The sequence below is a fragment of the Oncorhynchus nerka genome, linkage group LG8 (assembly GCF_034236695.1).
Source record: "Oncorhynchus nerka isolate Pitt River linkage group LG8, Oner_Uvic_2.0, whole genome shotgun sequence".
Taxonomy (NCBI): domain Eukaryota; kingdom Metazoa; phylum Chordata; class Actinopteri; order Salmoniformes; family Salmonidae; genus Oncorhynchus; species Oncorhynchus nerka.
Window position 1 is genome coordinate 40,150,071 of NC_088403.1, and position 19,843 is coordinate 40,169,913.

The 19,843-nt window shown below is 42.5% G+C and overlaps 1 protein-coding gene across 1 annotated transcript in view; it reads left to right on the plus strand.

Moving 5' to 3' along the window:
* Window positions 1-19,843, plus strand: part of si:dkey-183c6.8 (protein O-GlcNAcase) — a 62,310-nt gene that overhangs the window by 5,735 nt on the left and 36,732 nt on the right. Inside the window, exons 2-6 of the mRNA XM_029666402.2 lie at window positions 4,177-4,228; window positions 4,758-4,855; window positions 5,085-5,215; window positions 5,307-5,478; window positions 10,195-10,293. Coding sequence (XP_029522262.1) covers window positions 4,177-4,228; window positions 4,758-4,855; window positions 5,085-5,215; window positions 5,307-5,478; window positions 10,195-10,293 — 552 coding nt within the window. The remainder of the gene's footprint in view (window positions 1-4,176; window positions 4,229-4,757; window positions 4,856-5,084; window positions 5,216-5,306; window positions 5,479-10,194; window positions 10,294-19,843) is intronic.

A 19,843-nucleotide genomic window follows, 5' to 3' on the forward strand; every position in this document is an offset into this window, starting at 1 on the left:
AGGAACGGGCTAATTTTAGCTTGCTAGCTAGCCACCGGAAGACAACAACACAATGAGATGCAACAATTCAAGTTTTTCTGTCAATGATGTGTGCTCTCAATGGAATTTGATAGGAGTGATGCCAAATCCAAGCTGGCTTCCCTTGACACAATTTTTTGGTGCACCAGGACAATTCACAGTTGAACTCAATGCTGATTGGCAAAAAGTTGTCAATGGAGTCCAGATGCTCGCTAGCTTCCCTTCAATAAAACCAGTGGTAACATACTCGTTTGGACCAGACAGCTTCAGATAGATGGCCTACACGTAGAGAGACAGAGGGGCGCTATTTCGCTCGCTTGGATGCTTTCCCCTGTGAGATACATTCAGCCTCTTGTGAATTTAATGATCATTCTGAAACACAGAGCGATGAAAGATAAGTTTTTTTTTTTTTCTAAATCTTCTTGGAAATTTTTTGGGGGAAGCCTGGCTTCCCTTGGTATTCATGCATACACTCTACTGACCCACTTACCTTCTTACACACAAGCATGCACTCAGTCAAAGTTAAAGGTGCTGCATGGTCAATCCGCCATCTGCATTGTCCTTGCAGAATTTACTGTGACATGGCCTCTGCAGAAGTCAGGGCATTCCTACTTCTTGCTCTCCGCAGAGCAGCGCATAGCTGTTGTGAAGAAACTTGTCAAGGAGGTGAGTTTGTGTTTATACAGGACTTCCTGCCCTCACCTACCATCAACCAATCATGTTAATGCTGAGCTATACGGCTCCCTCAGCATTGTTACAATATTTTAGAGGCGCATAGCAATGCGTTACTGAGCTCAATTTGGCCTCTGCATGCCTCCGGAGGCTCCGCAATTGCGTCACACCATCCATATGGCGCCTCCGACCACAATTTTGGATCAAGCATAACATGGCTCTTTTAATCACACTACCCAACTAGCACATGTGGTTCTTTTGAAGTTATGGGAAGCTACGTTTTTGGTTTCACATTGGTTGTGAGAACGAAGTCATAGGTTCCCTGACCTGTAAAACGTAACTTATTAAAAACGTTACAAGAACAGAAGTGAACACTTTGTCTGTTCAGGAAACTTTTATTTTTAGGTTGCAGGGAGGTTCTGAGACTGTTTTACTCCGGTTCCTTAAGTTTTCCTGGGAGGTTTTATTAACACTCTGAGAACGGAAATTATAGGTTACTTTTAATGACTGACTTTCTTAACTTTAACTGAATGTTTCAGTAAGACTTTTAGCATGTTACTATCTTTTTTAATATGGTTAACTTTTTTAAACTCCAAGCACAGATGGGAAACATTCATTCGAACACATTTATTTTGTATTTTGACACGGCATCAGTGAGATTCGAGACCCCATTTCAAAGAAACAAGCACTCATTAAGATCAGGTATGGCTAATTAGTGGGCGTGGCCAACACACATAAACACACTTATGGCCTAAACTCACCATCGGTGAGCGTGCAAGTGATTTTATTTTTAGAATACAGTGTTTTGAATTATAATGACCCAACCGAAGCTGGGCGGAGGGTTGTCTGCTTTGACCTATCGTTCAATTAGAACATGTTTCTATTTTTGCGTTTTACTGCTGGCGCTGTAGTCACACAAAATAATCTAAATGTTGTCATATTTTTATTTATTTCTAGCTCGTTTGAATTGGAAGAGGTAGCTAAGGGTTGAGGCTTTACATACATGCTAAAATGAACCAATTCATTCACTTATGGAAACACAACATCGCAATCAGCAAAAATTATTGGAGATATGGACTATCCTGCTAGCAAAAAGTTACAAAAAGTTACTGCTCCGCCTGGCTGGTCCTTTCCACCTGCCTCACTCTTGCTCCGCCCGCCTGCTTCTTGTGAGTTTTTCATTTGAACAAGACAGAGGATAGAGAGTTTTGTTGACGCTGAGAACAGGATGTATACGCCACAGTCTTCACTTTCCATGAACGTTCTTTCTTGATGTTATTGGAATGTAATTTAGAGCTTATTGATGTAATGTGTACAATCCGTTTTTTTTATTCACAGAATATTAAACAGAACCATACATTCTGAGAACATCGATCAAGTCACATTTGTTTTGTATGTTCCCAGAATCTAATAAAAATGTGACATGAAATAAGAACCACATGGGAACTTGTGGAAGTACTGAAATTCCCACGGAAGAATGTTGTTTCTTAAAACCTCTTAAGGATAGGCGGGACGCAAATGTCTCAACTGGCCAATTGCCAGGGGAAATGAAGAGCGCCAGATTCAAATAAAATTCTAACTTTCATTAAATCACACATGTAGATACTCAATTCAAGCTACACTCATTGTGAATCCAGCCAACATGTCCGATTTTAAAAATGCTTTTCGGCGAAAGCATAAGAAGCTATTATCTGATAGCCTGCACCAGCAGTGAACAAAGGAGCTAGCATATTACAACCCTGCAGGCGCTACACAAAACGCTGAAATAAAATGCATTACCTTTGACAAGCTTCTTTTGTTGGCACTCCAATATGTCCCATAAACATCACAATTGGTCCTTTTGTTCGATTAATTCCGTCCATATATATCCAAAATTTCCATTTATAAAGCGCGTTTGATCCAGAAAAAAACAGCTTACAAAAACGCAACGTCACTACAAAATATTTCAGAAGTTGCCTATAAACTTTGCCAAAATATTTAAAACTACTTTTGTAATACAACGTTAGGTATTTTTAAACGTTAATAATCGATCAAATTGTAGACGGGGCAATCTGTGTTCAATACAGGAAAGAAAACACACCAGCGCTGCTTTTCACGTCTTGCGCAACTCACAAAAGTGTCCCCAGTTCCGAGTTAGCCTACTTCTTCATTGCACAAAGGAATAACCTCAACCAAATTTCAAAGACTGGCGACATCCAGTGGAAGCGGTAGGAACTGAAAATAGGTTCCTATGAAATATCCCATGGCAAAGACAATACAGGGAACAGAGAGGGGGAAAAAATAAAATATTCTGAACAGTTAGTCCTCGGACTTTTGCCTGCTACATAAGTTATGTTATACTCACAGACATAATTCAAACAGTTTTACAAACTTCAGAGTGTTTTCTATCCAAATCTATGAATAATATACATATCTTATATTCTTGGCATGAGTAGTAGGAAGTTGAAATATGGCACGCTATTTATCCAAAAGTGAAAATTCTGCCCCCTAGCTTCAAGAGGTTTTAATGTTCTCTGAACAATTTGAGAACATGACCTTAATCAGAACCATGACGAATCAGTAGGAACCTTTTTATCATGAAGTACTGAAAATCCCAGAGAAGAATGTTGTTTCTTAACGTTCTCTGAACTATTTGAGAACATTCCCATGTCAATCCAGTTGGAGAACATTCTTAGAACATTACCAAAATTGAAATTAAATGCATCCATGTTTGAACTTTTTGAAACTTTCTGTTAAGTTATTTGCAGCTTTAGGCATAAAAAACTGTCAAACTCCGCCTCTTTCTCAATTTTGAAACAGAAATGTGTGTGCCTTTGGTGGTTTATGTGACGACGATAATTTACTCCCACTCGTCAGAAAAAGCAACTGTATTAGTTGACACTGGAGGTTCTCAGAATGTTATGTGCTAGCTGGCTATGGACAATGGCGATGCTCCCATTTCTATATGAACAATTGTATGGCATGCTCTGCTGTATTTGCAGATGAGGGGTTGCCTCATAGGCAGGAATTTGTTAGTGTGGTGGAACTGGCCTGAACACTATGTTCACCATTCCATTTCACTTCACCAGTCTGGCATTCCTCCTCATTGAAACGGTCTGTAATGAGGGACACTATTCAAAACGAACTTATCTGCAATCGGAACCAATCACAGGATGAACAACCTAATTCAAAGCACAGTGATTGGCCATGTGGGATTTTGTCCTAAACCCATTGTTTCTGAGGATGCTGATTGGACCGGTCCTTTTCTAACTTATTCCAAACCCCCATCTATTGGGGAAAGGTCATACAGATACGCCAAGTGAAATAGAATGGTGAATGCAGAGATCAGGCTGGTTCCACCATGGTATGGCCACTTCACCAATACGTGTCCATGAACAAATACTGTGCATGTACTAACATGAATATAGGTCTGAATGGCAACACTGCTTAATTGTACACTAGCATTAATGTGTCTCTCTCTCTTTCGTGTGCTTGTCTGTGTCTCAGGGTTCTATGGGAGGCCCTGGTCTATGGAGCAGAGGAAGGTCCTTTTCCAGTGGTGAGTACTTGGTGACAAACAAAGGTAACATACAGATGTAGGATCTTAATTTGATCACCCTGTTGCAGGATAACTTTCCTGCAATGCATGACATTTTAAAAGTGCTGTGTACTAGAGGTTTAAAAAGGCTTCTGAAGATTGTAATGTCAGACTTTTATCAATCTATACAAAAATGTCAATTTGAATTTTATCCACATAGTTAACATTTCCGGTTGCTGCAGGTTTATTTTCCTTCTGTAGCAAACTGGCTCAAATTAAGATCCTAAATCTGTATGGTTGACATAGGAGGACATGGAAAGGGATAAGGAGGGAGTGAGTATGATCTGCAGTTGAAACAAAAACAAAGCGGTGGTTGACTTTGTTTTGGTAAAAAGCTGAGGGATGGGCCTGGAGAAATGTATCAACTCTCAAATGTGTAGACAGAGCTATTGGTGCAAGGACTTGACTGTCCATGATATCAAAATGATTTCCAGAAACTGACACTAGGTCAATATCACTGTAAAGAACTCTCTCCCTTTCTCTCTGTTAGGATGCAGAGGTGGGAGTTGAACACCTATCTGTACGGTCCTAAAGATGATCTGAAACACAGACTACTCTGGAGAGAGGTCTACTCCCCTGAAGAGGAGGGTAAGGGATCTCCCCATCCCTCACTCATCCATCTCTTCATCCCTTCATTTATTTGTTAACAGCTCTCTTTTAGTCCACCTTCCCACCCCTCCATCTCCCCATACCCTCATCTCACCTTCTCTCCTCACTCTGTCCTTTTCCCTCCATCTCTCACTTTTGCTTTAAACTAAATGTATCTCTCCTGGTGCTGTCCTTGTTTTCTCCACTCCTCCTCACTCCTCTCTTGCAGGTCAGTTGCGTACTTTGATAGTAGAGTCAGAGAAGAGAGGTCTGAGGTTTGTGTACTCTCTCTCTCCTGGTCAAGACATTGTCTTCTCTTCTTCCTGCGACCTCTCCCTGCTTAAACGCAAGCTACGACAGGTACATACATGCACCTACACACACTTGCATGCGCACACAGGCATGCACACGCATACCTACACCCCTGCCTTACTATCTCTCCTCTCTGTAGGTGTCAAAGTTGGGTTGCCAGGCATTTGCAATCCTTTTTGATGACATAGACCACTCCCTGTGTCAAGCTGACAGTCAAGCCTTCTCCTCATTCGCTCACGCCCAGGTTTCAGTTGCCAATGAGATCTACCGATTCCTGGGAGAGCCACCCGTCTTCCTGTTTTGTCCAACAGGTGTGTAGTTGAGATGTGTGTAGTGTCCTTTCTCTCTCTCTCACACACACACACACACACACACACACACACACACACACACACACACACACACACACACACACACACACACACACACACACCAACAACAACAAAGTTCCCAAAAAAATAGAGACATTGCAAATGTCATATTATGGCCATATACAGTGTTGTAATGATGTGCAAGAAGTACACCCCTGATAACATGTAAACACAGTTAACGTTCATAGCAGCCACATTTTAAATTTATTTATTTTATTTGACGTTTATTTAACCAGGCAAGTCAGTTAAGAACAAATTCTTATTTACAAAGGCATTATTATTACATATTTATATATCCATACCAGCCCCCATCCCCGCAGGAGGCCTTTTGGTAGGCTGACCGTTCAAAAGTTTGGGGTCACATAGAAATGTCCATGTTTTTGAAAGAAAAGCACTTATTTTGTATCCATTAAAATAACATCAAATTGATCAGAAATACAGTGTAGACATTGTTCATGTTGTAAATGACTATTGTAGCTGGACACGGCTGATTAAAAAAAAATATATATATTTTGAATATCTTAGGTGCGCAGAGGCCCATTTATCAGAAATCATCACTCCTGTGTTCCAATGACATGTTGTGTTAGCTAACCCAAGTTTATAATTTGAAAAGGCTAATTGATCATTAGATAACTCTTTTGCAATTATGTTAGCACAGCTGAAAACTGTTGCCCTGATTAAAGAATAATAGAACTGGCCTTTAGACTAGTTGACTATCTGGAGCATCAGCATTTGTGGGTTCGATTACAGGCTCAAAATGGGCAGAAACAAAGACCTTTCTTCTGAAACTCATCAGTCTATTCTCGTTCTGAGAAATGAAGGCTATTCCATGCAAGAAACTGGCCCGCATCTCAGTCGCCTCTTTACTGTTGACATTGAGACTTGTGAGGCGTCTGTTTCTCAAACTAGACAATCTAGTGTACTTGTGCCTCCCACTCCTCTTTCTAATCTGGTTAGGGCCAGTTTGCGCTGTTCTGTGAAGGTACTGAGAGTACTACACAGCGTTGTACGAGATGTTCAGTTTCTTGGCAATTTCTCACATGGAATAGCCTTAATTTCTCAGAACAAGAATAGACTGACTAGTTTCAGAAGAAAGGACTTTGTTTCTGGCTATTTTGAACCTGTAGTCGAATGCTGATCAGGCGAAACAAAACTTTCCAAGCCAGACCGCTACACATAACCGCTACACACAGCCTACATCATTGTCACCACATTAGCTGAAGTAACATCATAGTCAACATAGCTAATAGAACTAACATGTTAGTAAACCCACTATAATCATGCAGTAATGTTAGTGTACAGTCAGTAAGCAGTTTAGCACTTACACCGGCGGGGCCCTGTGGCAATAAGTTAGTAAAACCAAAAGGATACCTTGACTTGGAAGAGTTCCAGTGTTGTGTTGGATAGTCATAGCCAGCTAGCTAACATAGCATCCCTCTGTTTGAGCAGGGTGTCTGAGTAGGCTAAACTAACTTGCTGCATTTGCTAGCTAAGTAAGTGAAACTGAAAGTGAAAAAAATGACTCTCTTGCTTTTCCTTCATTTTGAATGAAATTCTTCTTTCAGTACTAGATTAATTCTCTGAACCTTTGATTGTTTGGACAACATCTCAGTTCATGCTGCAAGAGCTCTGATAGGTTGGAGGACGTCCTCAGGAAGTTATCATAATTACTATGTAAGTCTATGGAAGTGGGTGAGAACCATGAGCCTCCTAGGTTTTGTATTGAAGTCAATGTACCCTGAGGAGGATACACCATGGTGCTACCCTACAGAGTGCTGTTGAGGCAACTGTAGACCTTCATTGCAAAACATAGTGTTTTCATTTCTTACAGATACGTGGGACGGTAGCGTTCCCACCTGGCCAACATCCGGTGAAATGGCAGATTTAATTACTATAAATCTTAAACTTCCATGAAATCACAAGTGCAATACATCAAAATAAAGCTTAACTTGTTGTTAATCCAGCCGCCGTGTCAGATTTCAAAAGGGCTTTACGGCGAAAGCAAAACCATACGATTATCTGAGGACAGCGCCCAGCACACAAATGCATAACAAAACATTTTCAACCAGGGAGTTGCGACACAAAAGTCAGAAATAGCGATATAATATATGCCTTTCCTTTGAAGATCTTCTGTTGGCACTCAAAGGTCCCAGTTACATTACAAATGGTAATTTTGTTCGATAGTCCTCTATATCCATAAAAACTCAGTTTAGCTGGCGCGCTTCAGTCAATAATCCACTCGGTTTCCCTCCTTCAAAATGCATACAAAATGAATCCCAAACGTTACAAATGAACTTATACAAACAAGTCAATCAAAATGTATAATCAAACCTTAGGTACCCTAATACGCAAATAAACAATACAATTTAAGACGGAGAATCGTTATTGTCTTCACCGTAGAAAAATACCAAAGAACACCTAGAAAAACTACAATTCCTGGCTCATTTTTCCAAAACCAGCCTGAAACTCTTTCTATAGAATGTTGACATCTAGTGAAAGCCATAGGAACTGCAATAGGGCATGATTTCGCCCTATTATAAAAGTGCCAGCCATTGAAATCAGTGGTAGGATGATTTTTTTTGGGGGGGGGATCGTTTGTCCTCAGGGTTTCGCCTGCCATTTCAGTTCTGTTATACTCACAGACATTATCTTAACAGTTTTAGAAACTTCAGAGCGTTTTCTATCCATATCTACCAATTATATGCATACAGTGCCTTGCGAAAGTATTCGGCCCCCTTGAACTTTGCGACCTTTTGCCACATTTCAGGCTTCAAACATAAAGATATAAAACTGTATTTTTTTGTGAAGAATCAACAACAAGTGGGACACAATCATGAAGTGGAACAACATTTATTGGATATTTCAAACTTTTTTAACAAATCAAAAACTGAAAAATTGGGCGTGCAAAATTATTCAGCCCTACTTTCAGTGCAACAAACTCTCTTCAGAAGTTCAGTGAGGATCTCTGAATGATCCAATGTTGACCTAAATGACTAATGATGATAAATACAATCCACCTGTGTGTAATCAAGTCTCCGTATAAATGCACCTGCACTGTGATAGTCTCAGAGGTCCGTTAAAAGCGCAGAGAGCATCATGAAGAACAAGGAACACACCAGGCAGGTCCGAGATACTGTTGTGAAGAAGTTTAAAGCCGGATTTGGATACAAAAAGATTTCCCACGCTTTAAACTTCCCAAGGAGCACTGTGCAAGCGATAATATTTAAATGGTATGAGTATCAGACCACTGCAAATCTACCAAAACCTTGCCGTCCCTCTAAACTTTCAGCTCATACAAGGAGAAGACTGATCAGAGATGCAGCCAAGAGGCCCATGATCACTCTGGATGAACTGCAGAGATCTACAGCTGAGGTGGGACACTCTGTCCATAGGACAACAATCAGTCGTATATTGCACAAATCTGGCCTTTATGGAAGAGTGGCAAGAAGAAAGACATTTCTTAAAGATATCCATAAAAAGTGTTGTTTAAAGTTTGCCACAAGCCACCTGGGAGACACACCAAACATGTGGAAGAAGGTGCTCTGGTCAGATGAAACCAAAATTGAACTTTTTGGCAACAATGCAAAACGTTATGTTTGGCGTAAAAGCAACACAGCTCATCACCCTGAACACACCATCCCCACTGTCAAACATGGTGGTGGCAGCATCATGGTTTGGGCCTGCTTTTCTTCAGCAGGGACAGGGAAGATGGTTAAAATTGATGGGAAGATGGATGGAGCCAAATACAGGACCATTCTGGAAGAACCTGATGGAGTCTGCAAAAGACCTGAGACTGGGATGGAGATTTGTCTTCCAACAAGACAATGATCCAAAACATAAAGCAAAATCTACAATGGAATGGTTCAAAAATAAACATATCCAGGTGTTAGAATGGCCAAGTCAAAGTCCAGACCTGAATCCAATCGAGAATCTGTGGAAAGAACTGAAAACTGCTGTTCATAAATGCTCTCCATCCAACCTCACTGAGCTCGAGCTGTTTTGCAAGGAGGAATGGGAAAAAATTTGTCTCTCGATGTGCAAAACTGATTGACATACCCCAAGCGACTTACAGCTGTAATCGCAGCAAAAGATGGCGCTACAAAGTATTAACTTAAGGGGGCTGAATAATTTTGCACGCCCCAATTTTTCAGTTTTTGATTTGTTAAAAAAGTTTGAAATATCCAATAAATGTTGGTCCACTTCATGATTGTGTCCCACTTGTTGTTGATTCTTCACAAAAAAAATAGTTTTATATCTTTATGTTTGAAGCCTGAAATGTGGCAAAAGGTCGCAAAGTTCAAGGGGGCCGAATACTTTCGCAAGGCACTGTATGTTTGCTTCTGGGCCTGAGTAGCAGGCAGTTTACTTTGGGCACACTTTTCATCCGGACGTCAAAATACCGCCCCCTATCCCAAAGAAGTGAATCAATTATTTGCTGACATGAATATATTAAGTATAGTTTAAGATAAAATTGAAAAACGTAAAAATATTTTACAATTTAAAACATTCTGAAAATCACTGAGGATGATGTACCTCCTCTGAAGAGTCTCCACTGCTTCTCTTCTAATTAAGTAATTGCATACTGATATTATGTTACTCTCCTCTTTCCCTCGCTCACCCTCCCTCCTCTCTCCCTCTCTCCACTCCTCTCTCTAGAGTACTGTGGCTCTCTATGTTCTCCCAGTGTATCCAAGTCTCCATATTTGATGACTGTTGGAGAGGACCTGCTGCCTAACATCTCTATCATATGGACCGGTGAGACACAGACAGGCTTTCTATCCTTTAGATTAAAAAAAAAAAAATGTTTATATTCTGTAAATTACAATGATATGGCATGATAATTCCCAATCTCTATCTCCCTCTTTCGCTCTCCCACTACCTTCCCTCTCTCGCTCTCCCTCCCTCTATGGTCAGATGACATGAAAATAGGGCTTTGGCCATGCACACCAGTGGTGGGTCTGGCGTTGAAAGACAGAAGCATATGCAGAAAAGTACCTCATACCTATGGTAAAATATGGTGGTGGATCTTTGATGTTATGGGGCTATTTTGCTTCCACTGGCCCTGGGGCGCTTGCTAAGGTCAACGGTGTCATTAACTTTACCAAGTAGCAGGACATTTTAGCCAAAAAACCTGGTTTCCTCTGCCATGTGGCTGGCACTTGGCTGCAGTTGTATCTTCCAGCAAGACAATAACCCCAAGCATTAATCAAAATCCGCAAAGAAATTGTTAATTGACCACTCAGTCTCCATACATGAACCCCATTGAAAACCTGTGTTTTGAATCGCATAAGAGCAGACAAAGGATATCAAGGATCTGGAAAGATTCTGTATGGAGGAATAGTTTAAGATCCCTTACAACGTGCTCTACACATTTTACAAAAAGCCACAGGATCAGTGGAAGCAAAAAGAGCTCTATATTCATGTAATCTGACGGTTAAAATTCAAGTGCCAATGCCATTTAGCAAACTCCAGTCGTGGGCAGGAAATAATCTTTATGGAGGAATGATCTAAAGGATCAGACATACCAAGGATACTGAATGCGGAGAGGTACTTAGATGTAGTCTTGTCAAGATACCAGAATTTAGACTTTGATACCAATACCAGGATTAGTATCGTGATTCTCGTTACCATAACGATACTCAATACCACAATGATACCAAAATGGTACCACTGCAAGAAGGCACAGAATGGGACTTGATCCAAACAGAAACTCAGCTACGGCTCTGTTCAATCGTTGGGCAGCTAATGAGTTCATTATCATTACATTTTACATTTTTTCCATCAACATTTTTCAGAGACAGCCATGTATGCATTCACTTCTTTGGGACTGGGGGGCAGTATTGAGTAGCTTGGATGAATAAGGTGCCCAGAGTAAACTGCTACTCAGGCCCAGTTGCTAATTTTACATTACATTACATTTACATTTAAGTCATTTAGCAGACGCTCTTATCCAGAGCGACTTACAAATTGGTGCGTTCACCTTAAGACATCCAGTGGAACAGCCACTTTACAATAGTGCATCTAAATCTTTTAAGGGGGGTGAGAAGGATTATTTTATCCTATCCTAGGTATTCCTGAAAGAGGTGGGGTTTCAGGTGTCTCCGGAAGGTGGTGATTGACTCCGCTGTCCTGGCGTCGTGAGGGAGTTTGTTCCACCATTGGGGGGCCAGAGCAGAACAGTTTTGACTGGGCTGAGCGGGAACTGTACTTCCTCAGTGGTAGGGAGGCGAGCAGGCCAGAGGTGGATGAACGCAGTGCCCTTGTTTGGGTGTAGGGCCTGATCAGAGCCTGGAGGTACTGAGGTGCCGTTCCCCTCACAGCTCCGTAGGCAAGCACCATGGTCTTGTAGCGGATGCGAGCTTCAACTGGAAGCCAGTGGAGAGAGCGGAGGAGCGGGGTGACGGAGAGAACTTGGGAAGGTTGAACACCAGACGGGCTGCGGCGTTCTGGATGAGTTGTAGGGTTTAATGGCACAGGCAGGGAGCCCAGCCAACAGCGAGTTGCAGTAATCCAGACGGGAGATGACAAGTGCCTGGATTAGGACCTGCGCCGCTTCCTGTGTGAGGCAGGGTCGTACTCTGCGGATGTTGTAGAGCATGAACCTACAGGAACGGGCCACCGCCTTGATGTTAGTTGAGAACGACAGGGTGTTGTCCAGGATCACGCCAAGGTTCTTAGCGCTCTGGGAGGAGGACACGATGGAGTTGTCAACCGTGATGGCGAGATCATGGAACGGGCAGTCCTTCCCCGGGAGGAAGAGCAGCTCCGTCTTGCCGAGGTTCAGCTTGAGGTGGTGATCCGTCATCCACACTGATATGTCTGCCAGACATGCAGAGATGCGATTCGCCACCTGGTCATCAGAGGGGGAAAGGAGAAGATTAATTGTGTGTCGTCTGCATAGCAATGATAGGAGAGACCATGTGAGGTTATGACAGAGCCAAGTGACTTGGTGTATAGCGAGAATAGGAGAGGGCCTAGAACAGAGCCCTGGGGGACGCCAGTGGTGAGAGCGCGTGGTGAGGAGACAGATTCTCGCCACGCCACCTGGTAGGAGCGACCTGTCAGGTAGGACGCAACCAAGCGTGGGCCGCGCCGGAGATGCCCAACTCGGAGAGGGTGGAGAGGAGGATCTGATGGTTCACAGTATCGAAGGCAGCCGATAGGTCTAGAAGGATGAGAGCAGAGGAGAGAGAGTTAGCTTTAGCAGTGCGGAGGGCCTCCGTGATACAGAGAAGAGCAGTCTCAGTTGAATGACTAGTCTTGAAACCTGACTGATTTGGATCAAGAAGGTCATTCTGAGAGAGATAGCGGGAGAGCTGGCCAAGGACGGCACGTTCGAGAGTTTTGGAGAGAAAAGAAAGAAGGGATACTGGTCTGTAGTTGTTGACATCGGAGGGATCGAGTGTAGGTTTTTTCAGAAGGGGTGCAACTCTCGCTCTCTTGAAGACAGAAGGGACGTAGCCAGCGGTCAGGGATGAGTTGATGAGCGAGGTGAGGTAAGGGAGAAAATATATAATAATAATAATATATAAAAATATATGCATATTATTAGTAGATTTGGATAGTAAACACTCTGAAGTTTTTAAAACTGTTTGAATGATGAGTATAACAGAACTCGTATGAAAGGCAAAAACCTGAGAAAAAATCCAACCAGGAAGTGGGAAATCTGAGCTTTGTAGTTTTTCAAGTCATTGCCTATCGAATATACAGTGTCTATAGGGTCATATTGCTCTTCCTACGGCTTCCACTAGATGTCAATAGTCTTTAGAACGTTGTTTGAGGCTTCTACTGTGAAGGAGGGGGGAATGAGAGCTGATTGAGTCAGGGGTCTGGCTGAGTGCTATGAGCTGATCATGCGTGCTCACGTGAGAGTTAGCTTGCGTACCATTGCATTTCTACAGACAAAGGAATTCTCCGGTTGGAACATTATTGAAGATTTATGATAAAAACATCCTAAAGATTGATTCTATACTTCATTTTCTACGAACTGTAGTATGACTTTTCTTCTGAACTTTCGCCTGGACTTGCCCGCGCCTCGTGAGTTTGGATTGTGTACTAAACGCGCGAACAAAAAGGAGGTATTTGGACATTAATGATGGACTTTATTGAACAAATCAAACATTTATTGTGGAACTGGGATTCCTGGGAGTGCATTCTGATGAAGATCATCAAAGGTAAGTGAATATTTATAATGCTATTTCTGACTTCTGTTGACTCTACAACATGGCGGATATCTGTATGGCTTGTTTTGTTGTCTGAGCGCTAGATTATTGCATGGTGTGCTTTTTCTGTAAAGCTTTTTTGAAATCTGACACAGCGGTTGCATTAAGGAGAAGTTTATCTAAAGGTCCATGCATAACACTTGTATTTTCATCAACATTTATGATGAGTATTTCTGTAAATTGATGTGGCTCTCTGCAAAATCACCAGATGTTTTGGAAGCAAAACATTACTGAACGTAACGCGCCAATGTAAACTGAGATTTTTGGATATAAATATGAACTTTATCGAACAAAACATAAATGTATTGTGTAACATGAAGTCCTCTGAGTGTCATCTGCTGAAGATCATCAAAGGTTAGTGATTAATTTAATCTCTATTTGTGCGTTTTGTGACTCTTTTGGCTGGAAAAATGTCTGTGTTTTTCTGTGACTAGGTACTGACCTAACATAATCGTTTGGTGTGCTTTCGTCGTAAAGCCTTTTTGAAATCGGACACTGTGGCTGGATTTACAAAAAGTTTATCTTTAAAATGGTGTAAAATACTTGTATGTTTGAGGAAGTTTAATTATGGGATTTCTGTTGTTTTGGAATTTGGCGCCCTGCAATTTCACTGGCTGTTGTTGAGGTGGGACACTACCGTCCCACATATCCCAGAGAGGTTAATGAATCAATTGTATAATCAGACTTTGGTATAAAAAAAAATCTAACTATATAACAACATAATGGTAATCATTTATGATTTTGTTTTAAATAAAAGCCTTTCGTGAACTAACACTCGCACTTGAGTCTTTTCCTTCTTGCTAGCTCTGACTTTGCTGATAGCTACCTTTTTATTGAGGAACAATTTTCTTACTATGACTGTGGTAGGTGGTTGTCTTCAGATGAATGCATTAACTGGAAGTCGCTCTACAGAAGTGTTTGCTATATGACTCAAATGTAATGATAAATCTCTACTGATAAAGTGGGTAAATAAAGATGTAGCCTTGGCTTATTCACATGACTGCACAGTGTGCGCTGTCTCTTTAATGAGGAATGACGTCATTACTGGGTAGTGAATTGTGTAGCCCAGGGTAGTGAATTGATGATTGCTTCAACTGTAAGATAGCAGCAAAATCGCACTGGAGAAGATGGATGACGTTTCACATGCTCCTAACCAACTGCTATTTTGTTCGTTTTTTTTTGCGTTGTTTGTAACTTTTTACTTATTTTGTACATCATGTTGCTGCTACCGTGTCTTATGACCGAAAATAACTTCTATACATCAGAACAGTGACTACTCACCTCAAACTGGAAGAAGCTTTTTCCTTTAACGAGTCCATGAGTCCGAGTCCATCTATAGTTTCCACCACAAACCGATAATGGCACTAAGACCGCACTCAACGAGCTGTATAAGGCCATAAGCAAACAAGAAAATGCTCATCCAGAAGCGTCACTCCTAGTGGCCGGGGACTTTAATGTAGGCAAACTTAAATCCGTTTGACCTCATTTCTACCAGCATGTCACATGTGCAACCAGAGGAGAAAAACAAACTTGAGACCACCCTTACTCCACACACAGAGATGCATACAAGTCTCTCCCCTGCCCTCCATGGCAAATCTGACCATAATGCTATCCTCCTGATTCCTGCTTACAAGCAAAAACTAAAACAGGAAGTACCAGTGACTCGCTCAATACGGAATTGGTCAGATGACGCGGATGCTACGCTACAGGACTGTTTTGCTAGCACAGACTGGAATATGTTCCGGGATTCATCCAATGGCATTGAGGAATATACCATCTCAGTCACGGGCTTCGTCAATAAGTGCATTGACGTCATCATCCCCACAGTGACCGTACGTACATATCACAACCAGAAGCCATAGTTTACAGGCAACATCTGCATCGAGGCTAGAGCTGCCTCTTTTTCAAGGAGCAGGACACTAATCCAGACGCTTATAAGAAATCCTGCTGTGCCCTCAGACGAACCATCAAACAAACAAAGCGTCAATACAGGATTAAGATTGAATCCTACTACGCCGGCTCTGACGCTCGTCGGATGTGGCAGGGCTTGAAAACTATTACGGGCTACAAAGGGAAACCCAGTGACGCAAGCCTACCAGACGAGCTAAATGCCTTTTATGCTCGCTTCGAGGCAAGCACCACTGAAGCATACACGAGAGCACCAGCTGTTCTGGACGACTGTGTGATAACGCTTTCTGTAGCCGATGTGAGCAAGACCTTTTAAACAGGTCAACATTCACAAAGCCAGACAGATTACCAAGACGTGTACTCAAAGCATACGCGGACAAACTGGCAAGTGTCTTCACTGTCATTTTCAACCTCTCCCTGTCTGAGTCTGTAATACCGACATGTTTCAAGCAGACCACCATAGTCCCTGTGCCCAAGGAAGCGAAGGTAACCTGCCTAAATGATTACCGTCCAGTAGCACTCACATCGGTAGCCATGAAGGGCTTTGAAAGGCTTGTCATGGCTCACATTAGCAGTATCCTCCCAGATACCCTAGACCCACTCCAATTCGCATACTGCTCCTACAGAACCACAGATAACAATCTCTATTGCATTCCACACTGTCCTTTCCCACTTGGAGAAAGGGAACACCTATGTGAGACTGCTGTTCATTGACTACAGCTCAGCTTTCAACACCATAGTGCCCTCCCAGCTCATCACTAAGCTAAGGACCCTGGGACTGAACACCTCCCTCTGCAACAGGATCCTGTAATTCCTGATGCGACATCCCAGGTTGTGAGGGCAGGCAACAACACATTCCCCACGCTGACCCTCGATACTTAGTCCACTCCTGTACTTCCTGTTCACCCATGACTGCGTGGCCGAGCATGACTCCAACACCATCATTAAGTTTGCCGAATACACGACGATGCTAGACCTGATCACCGACTACGATGGACAGCCTATAGGAAGGAGGCCTGGCAGTGTGGTGCCAAAAAACAACCTCACCCTCAACGTCAGCAAGACAAAGGACCTGATCATGGACTACAGGTAACGGAGGCCCAAGCACGCCCCAATCTCAATTAACGGAGCTGAAGTTGAGCGGGTCGAGAGCTTCAAGATCTTCGGTGTCTACATCACTAAGGATCTATCATGTTCCATACACGCCAACGCAGTTGTGAAGAGGGCATGGCAATTCCTCTTCCCCCAAAAAAGATTTGTCATGGGCCCTCATATCCTCAAAGTTCTACAACTGCACAATTGAGAGCATCTTGACTGGATGCTTCACCGCTCGGTATGGCAACCGCTTGGTATCCGACCTCAAGGTGTTACAGAGGGTAGTGCGTACTTGGCCGAGCTCCCTGCCATTCAAGACGTCTATACAAAGGCGCTGTCAGGCCATAAAAATTGTCAGACTCCAGCCACCCAAGTCAGACTGTTCTCTCTGCTGCCACACAGCAAGTGGTACTGATGCACAAAATCTGGAACCAACAGGACCCTGAAAAGCTTCTACCCCCAAGTCATAAGCCTGCTAAATAGTTGGTCGGTAGCTATTTGGCTAACTATTTTACTGTCTGCGTTAACCCTTTTTGAAACATTTTTGACTCATCACAAACAGTTGAAGTCGGAAGTTTACATACACTTAGGTTGGAGTCATTAGACTAGTTTTTCAACCACTCCACAAATTTCTTGTTAACAAACTATAGTTTTGACAAGTCGGTTAGGACATCTACTTTGTGTATGACAGAAGTAATTTTTCTAACAATTGTTTACAGACAGATTATTATTATTTCACTGTATCACAATTCCAGTGGGTCAGACATACACTAAGTTGACTGTGCCTTTAAACAGCTTGGAAAATTCCAGAAAATTATGTCATGGCTTTAGACGCTTCTGATTGGATAATTGACATCATTTGAGTCAATTGGAGGTCTACCTGTGGATGTATTTCAAGGCCTGCCTTCAAACTCAGTGCCTCTTAAGAAATCAGCCAAGACTCCAGAAAAGAATTGTAGACCTCCACAAGTCTGGTTCATCATTGGGAGCAATTTCCAAACGCCTGAAGGTACCACGTTCATCTTTACAAACAATAGTACGCAAGTATACACACCATGGGACCAATCAGCCATCATACTGCTCAGGAGAGAGACGCGTTCTGTCTCCTAGAGATGAATGTACTTTGGTTCAAAAAGTAAATCGATCCCAGAACAACAGCAAAGGACTTTGTGAAGATGCTGGAGGATACCGGTACAAAAGTATCTATGTCCACAGTAAAACGAGTCCTATATCAACATATCCTGAAAGACCGCTCAGCAAGGAAGAAGCCACTGCTCCAAAACCGCCATAAAGCCAGACTATGGTTTGCAACTGCACATGGGGACAAAGATCATACTTTTTTGAGAAATGTCCTCTGGTCTGATGAAACAAAAATAGAACTGTTTAGCCATAATGACCATCGTTCTGTTTAGAGGATAAAGGGGAGGCTTGCAAGCCGAAGAACACCATCCCAATCGTGAAGAACGGGGGTGGCAGCATCATGTTGTGGGGGTGCTTTGCTGCAGGAGGGACTGGTGCACTTCACAAAATAGATGGCGCATCATGAGGAAGGACAATTATGTGGATATATTGAAGCAACATCTCAAGACATCAGTCAGGAAGTAAAATCTTGGTCGCAAATGGGTCTTCCAAATGGACAATGACCCCAAGCATACTTCCAAAGTTGTGGCAAAATGGCTTAAGGACAACAAAGTCAAGGTATTGGAGTGGCCATCACAAAGCACGGACCTCAATCCCATAAAAAATGTGTGGGCAGAACTGAAAAAGCGTTTGCTAGCAGGGAGGCCTACAAACCTGACTCAGTTACCCCAGCTCTGTCAGGAGGAATGGGACAAAATTCACCCAACTTATTATGGGAAGCTTGTGGAAGGCTTCCCAAAATGTGTGACCCAAGTTAAACAATTTAAAGGCAATGCTACCAAATTCCAATTGAGTGTATGTTACATACATACATACATACATACATACATACATACATACATACTTCTGACCCACTGGGAATGTGATGAAAGAAATAAAAGCTGAAATAAATCATTTTCTCTACTATTATTCTGACATTTCACATTTTACAGTATATAAACATTACTGTTACCAGTGTTCAATGATTATGTACAGGTTTTTCAGTCTCTTGTTCCCAGTTTTGATGCACCTGTACTGTCTCCGCTTTTTAGATGGTAGCAGGGTGAATAGGCTGTGGCTTGGGTGACTGAGGTCCTTGATCATCTTCTTGGCCTTCCTGTGACACTGGGTGCTGTAGATGTCATGGAGGGCAGGCAGTGTACCCCTGGTGATTCATTGGGCTGACCGCACCACCCACTGTACTAGGCGGTGATACAGCCCGACAGAATGCTCTCAATGGTGGATAAGTATAACTTTGTGAGGGTCTTAGGGGTCAAGACAAATTTCTTCTGCCTCTTGAGGTTGAAGAGGCACTGTTGCACCTTCTTCACCACACTGTGTGGATGGACCATTTCAGGTTGTCAGTAATGTGCACACCAAGGAACTTGAAGCGTTTCACCTTCTCCACTGCGGACTCATCAGTGTGGGTGGAGCGTGCTCTCTTTGCTCTCTCCTGAGGTCCACAATCAGTTCTTTCGTTTTGTTGACGTTGAAGGAGAGGTCAGGGCCCTCACCTCCTCTCTGTAGACTGTCCCATCGTTTTTCGTGATCAGGCGTACCACTATGGTGTCATCTGAAAACTTGAGGTTTGAGTTGGAGACGTGTGTTGCCACGCATTCATGGGTGAACAGGGAGTACAGGGGAGCTGAGCGCACATCGTTGTGGGGCCCCTATTTTGAAAATCAGACCTACCTCAAATTTTAGTGGGTCTAGGCTCGTGTGTCAGGTAACAGCAAGCTAGCTAAATAGGACAAATTAGCTAGCAACTGCAAGCTAGATAGCTAAATTGCCATAAATGTTTAATGCTTTTTGACCTGTCCCCAAATTAATATAATTGGTTCAGAGTTTGTTTTGATATTTTAACCTGCGTGTCTTGATCGTTTGGTGTAGGGGGACAAAATCAATTTGCACACAATGGCACGTGGCCGGTTTGGGTACAGTGTAACAGGACAGAAATATCC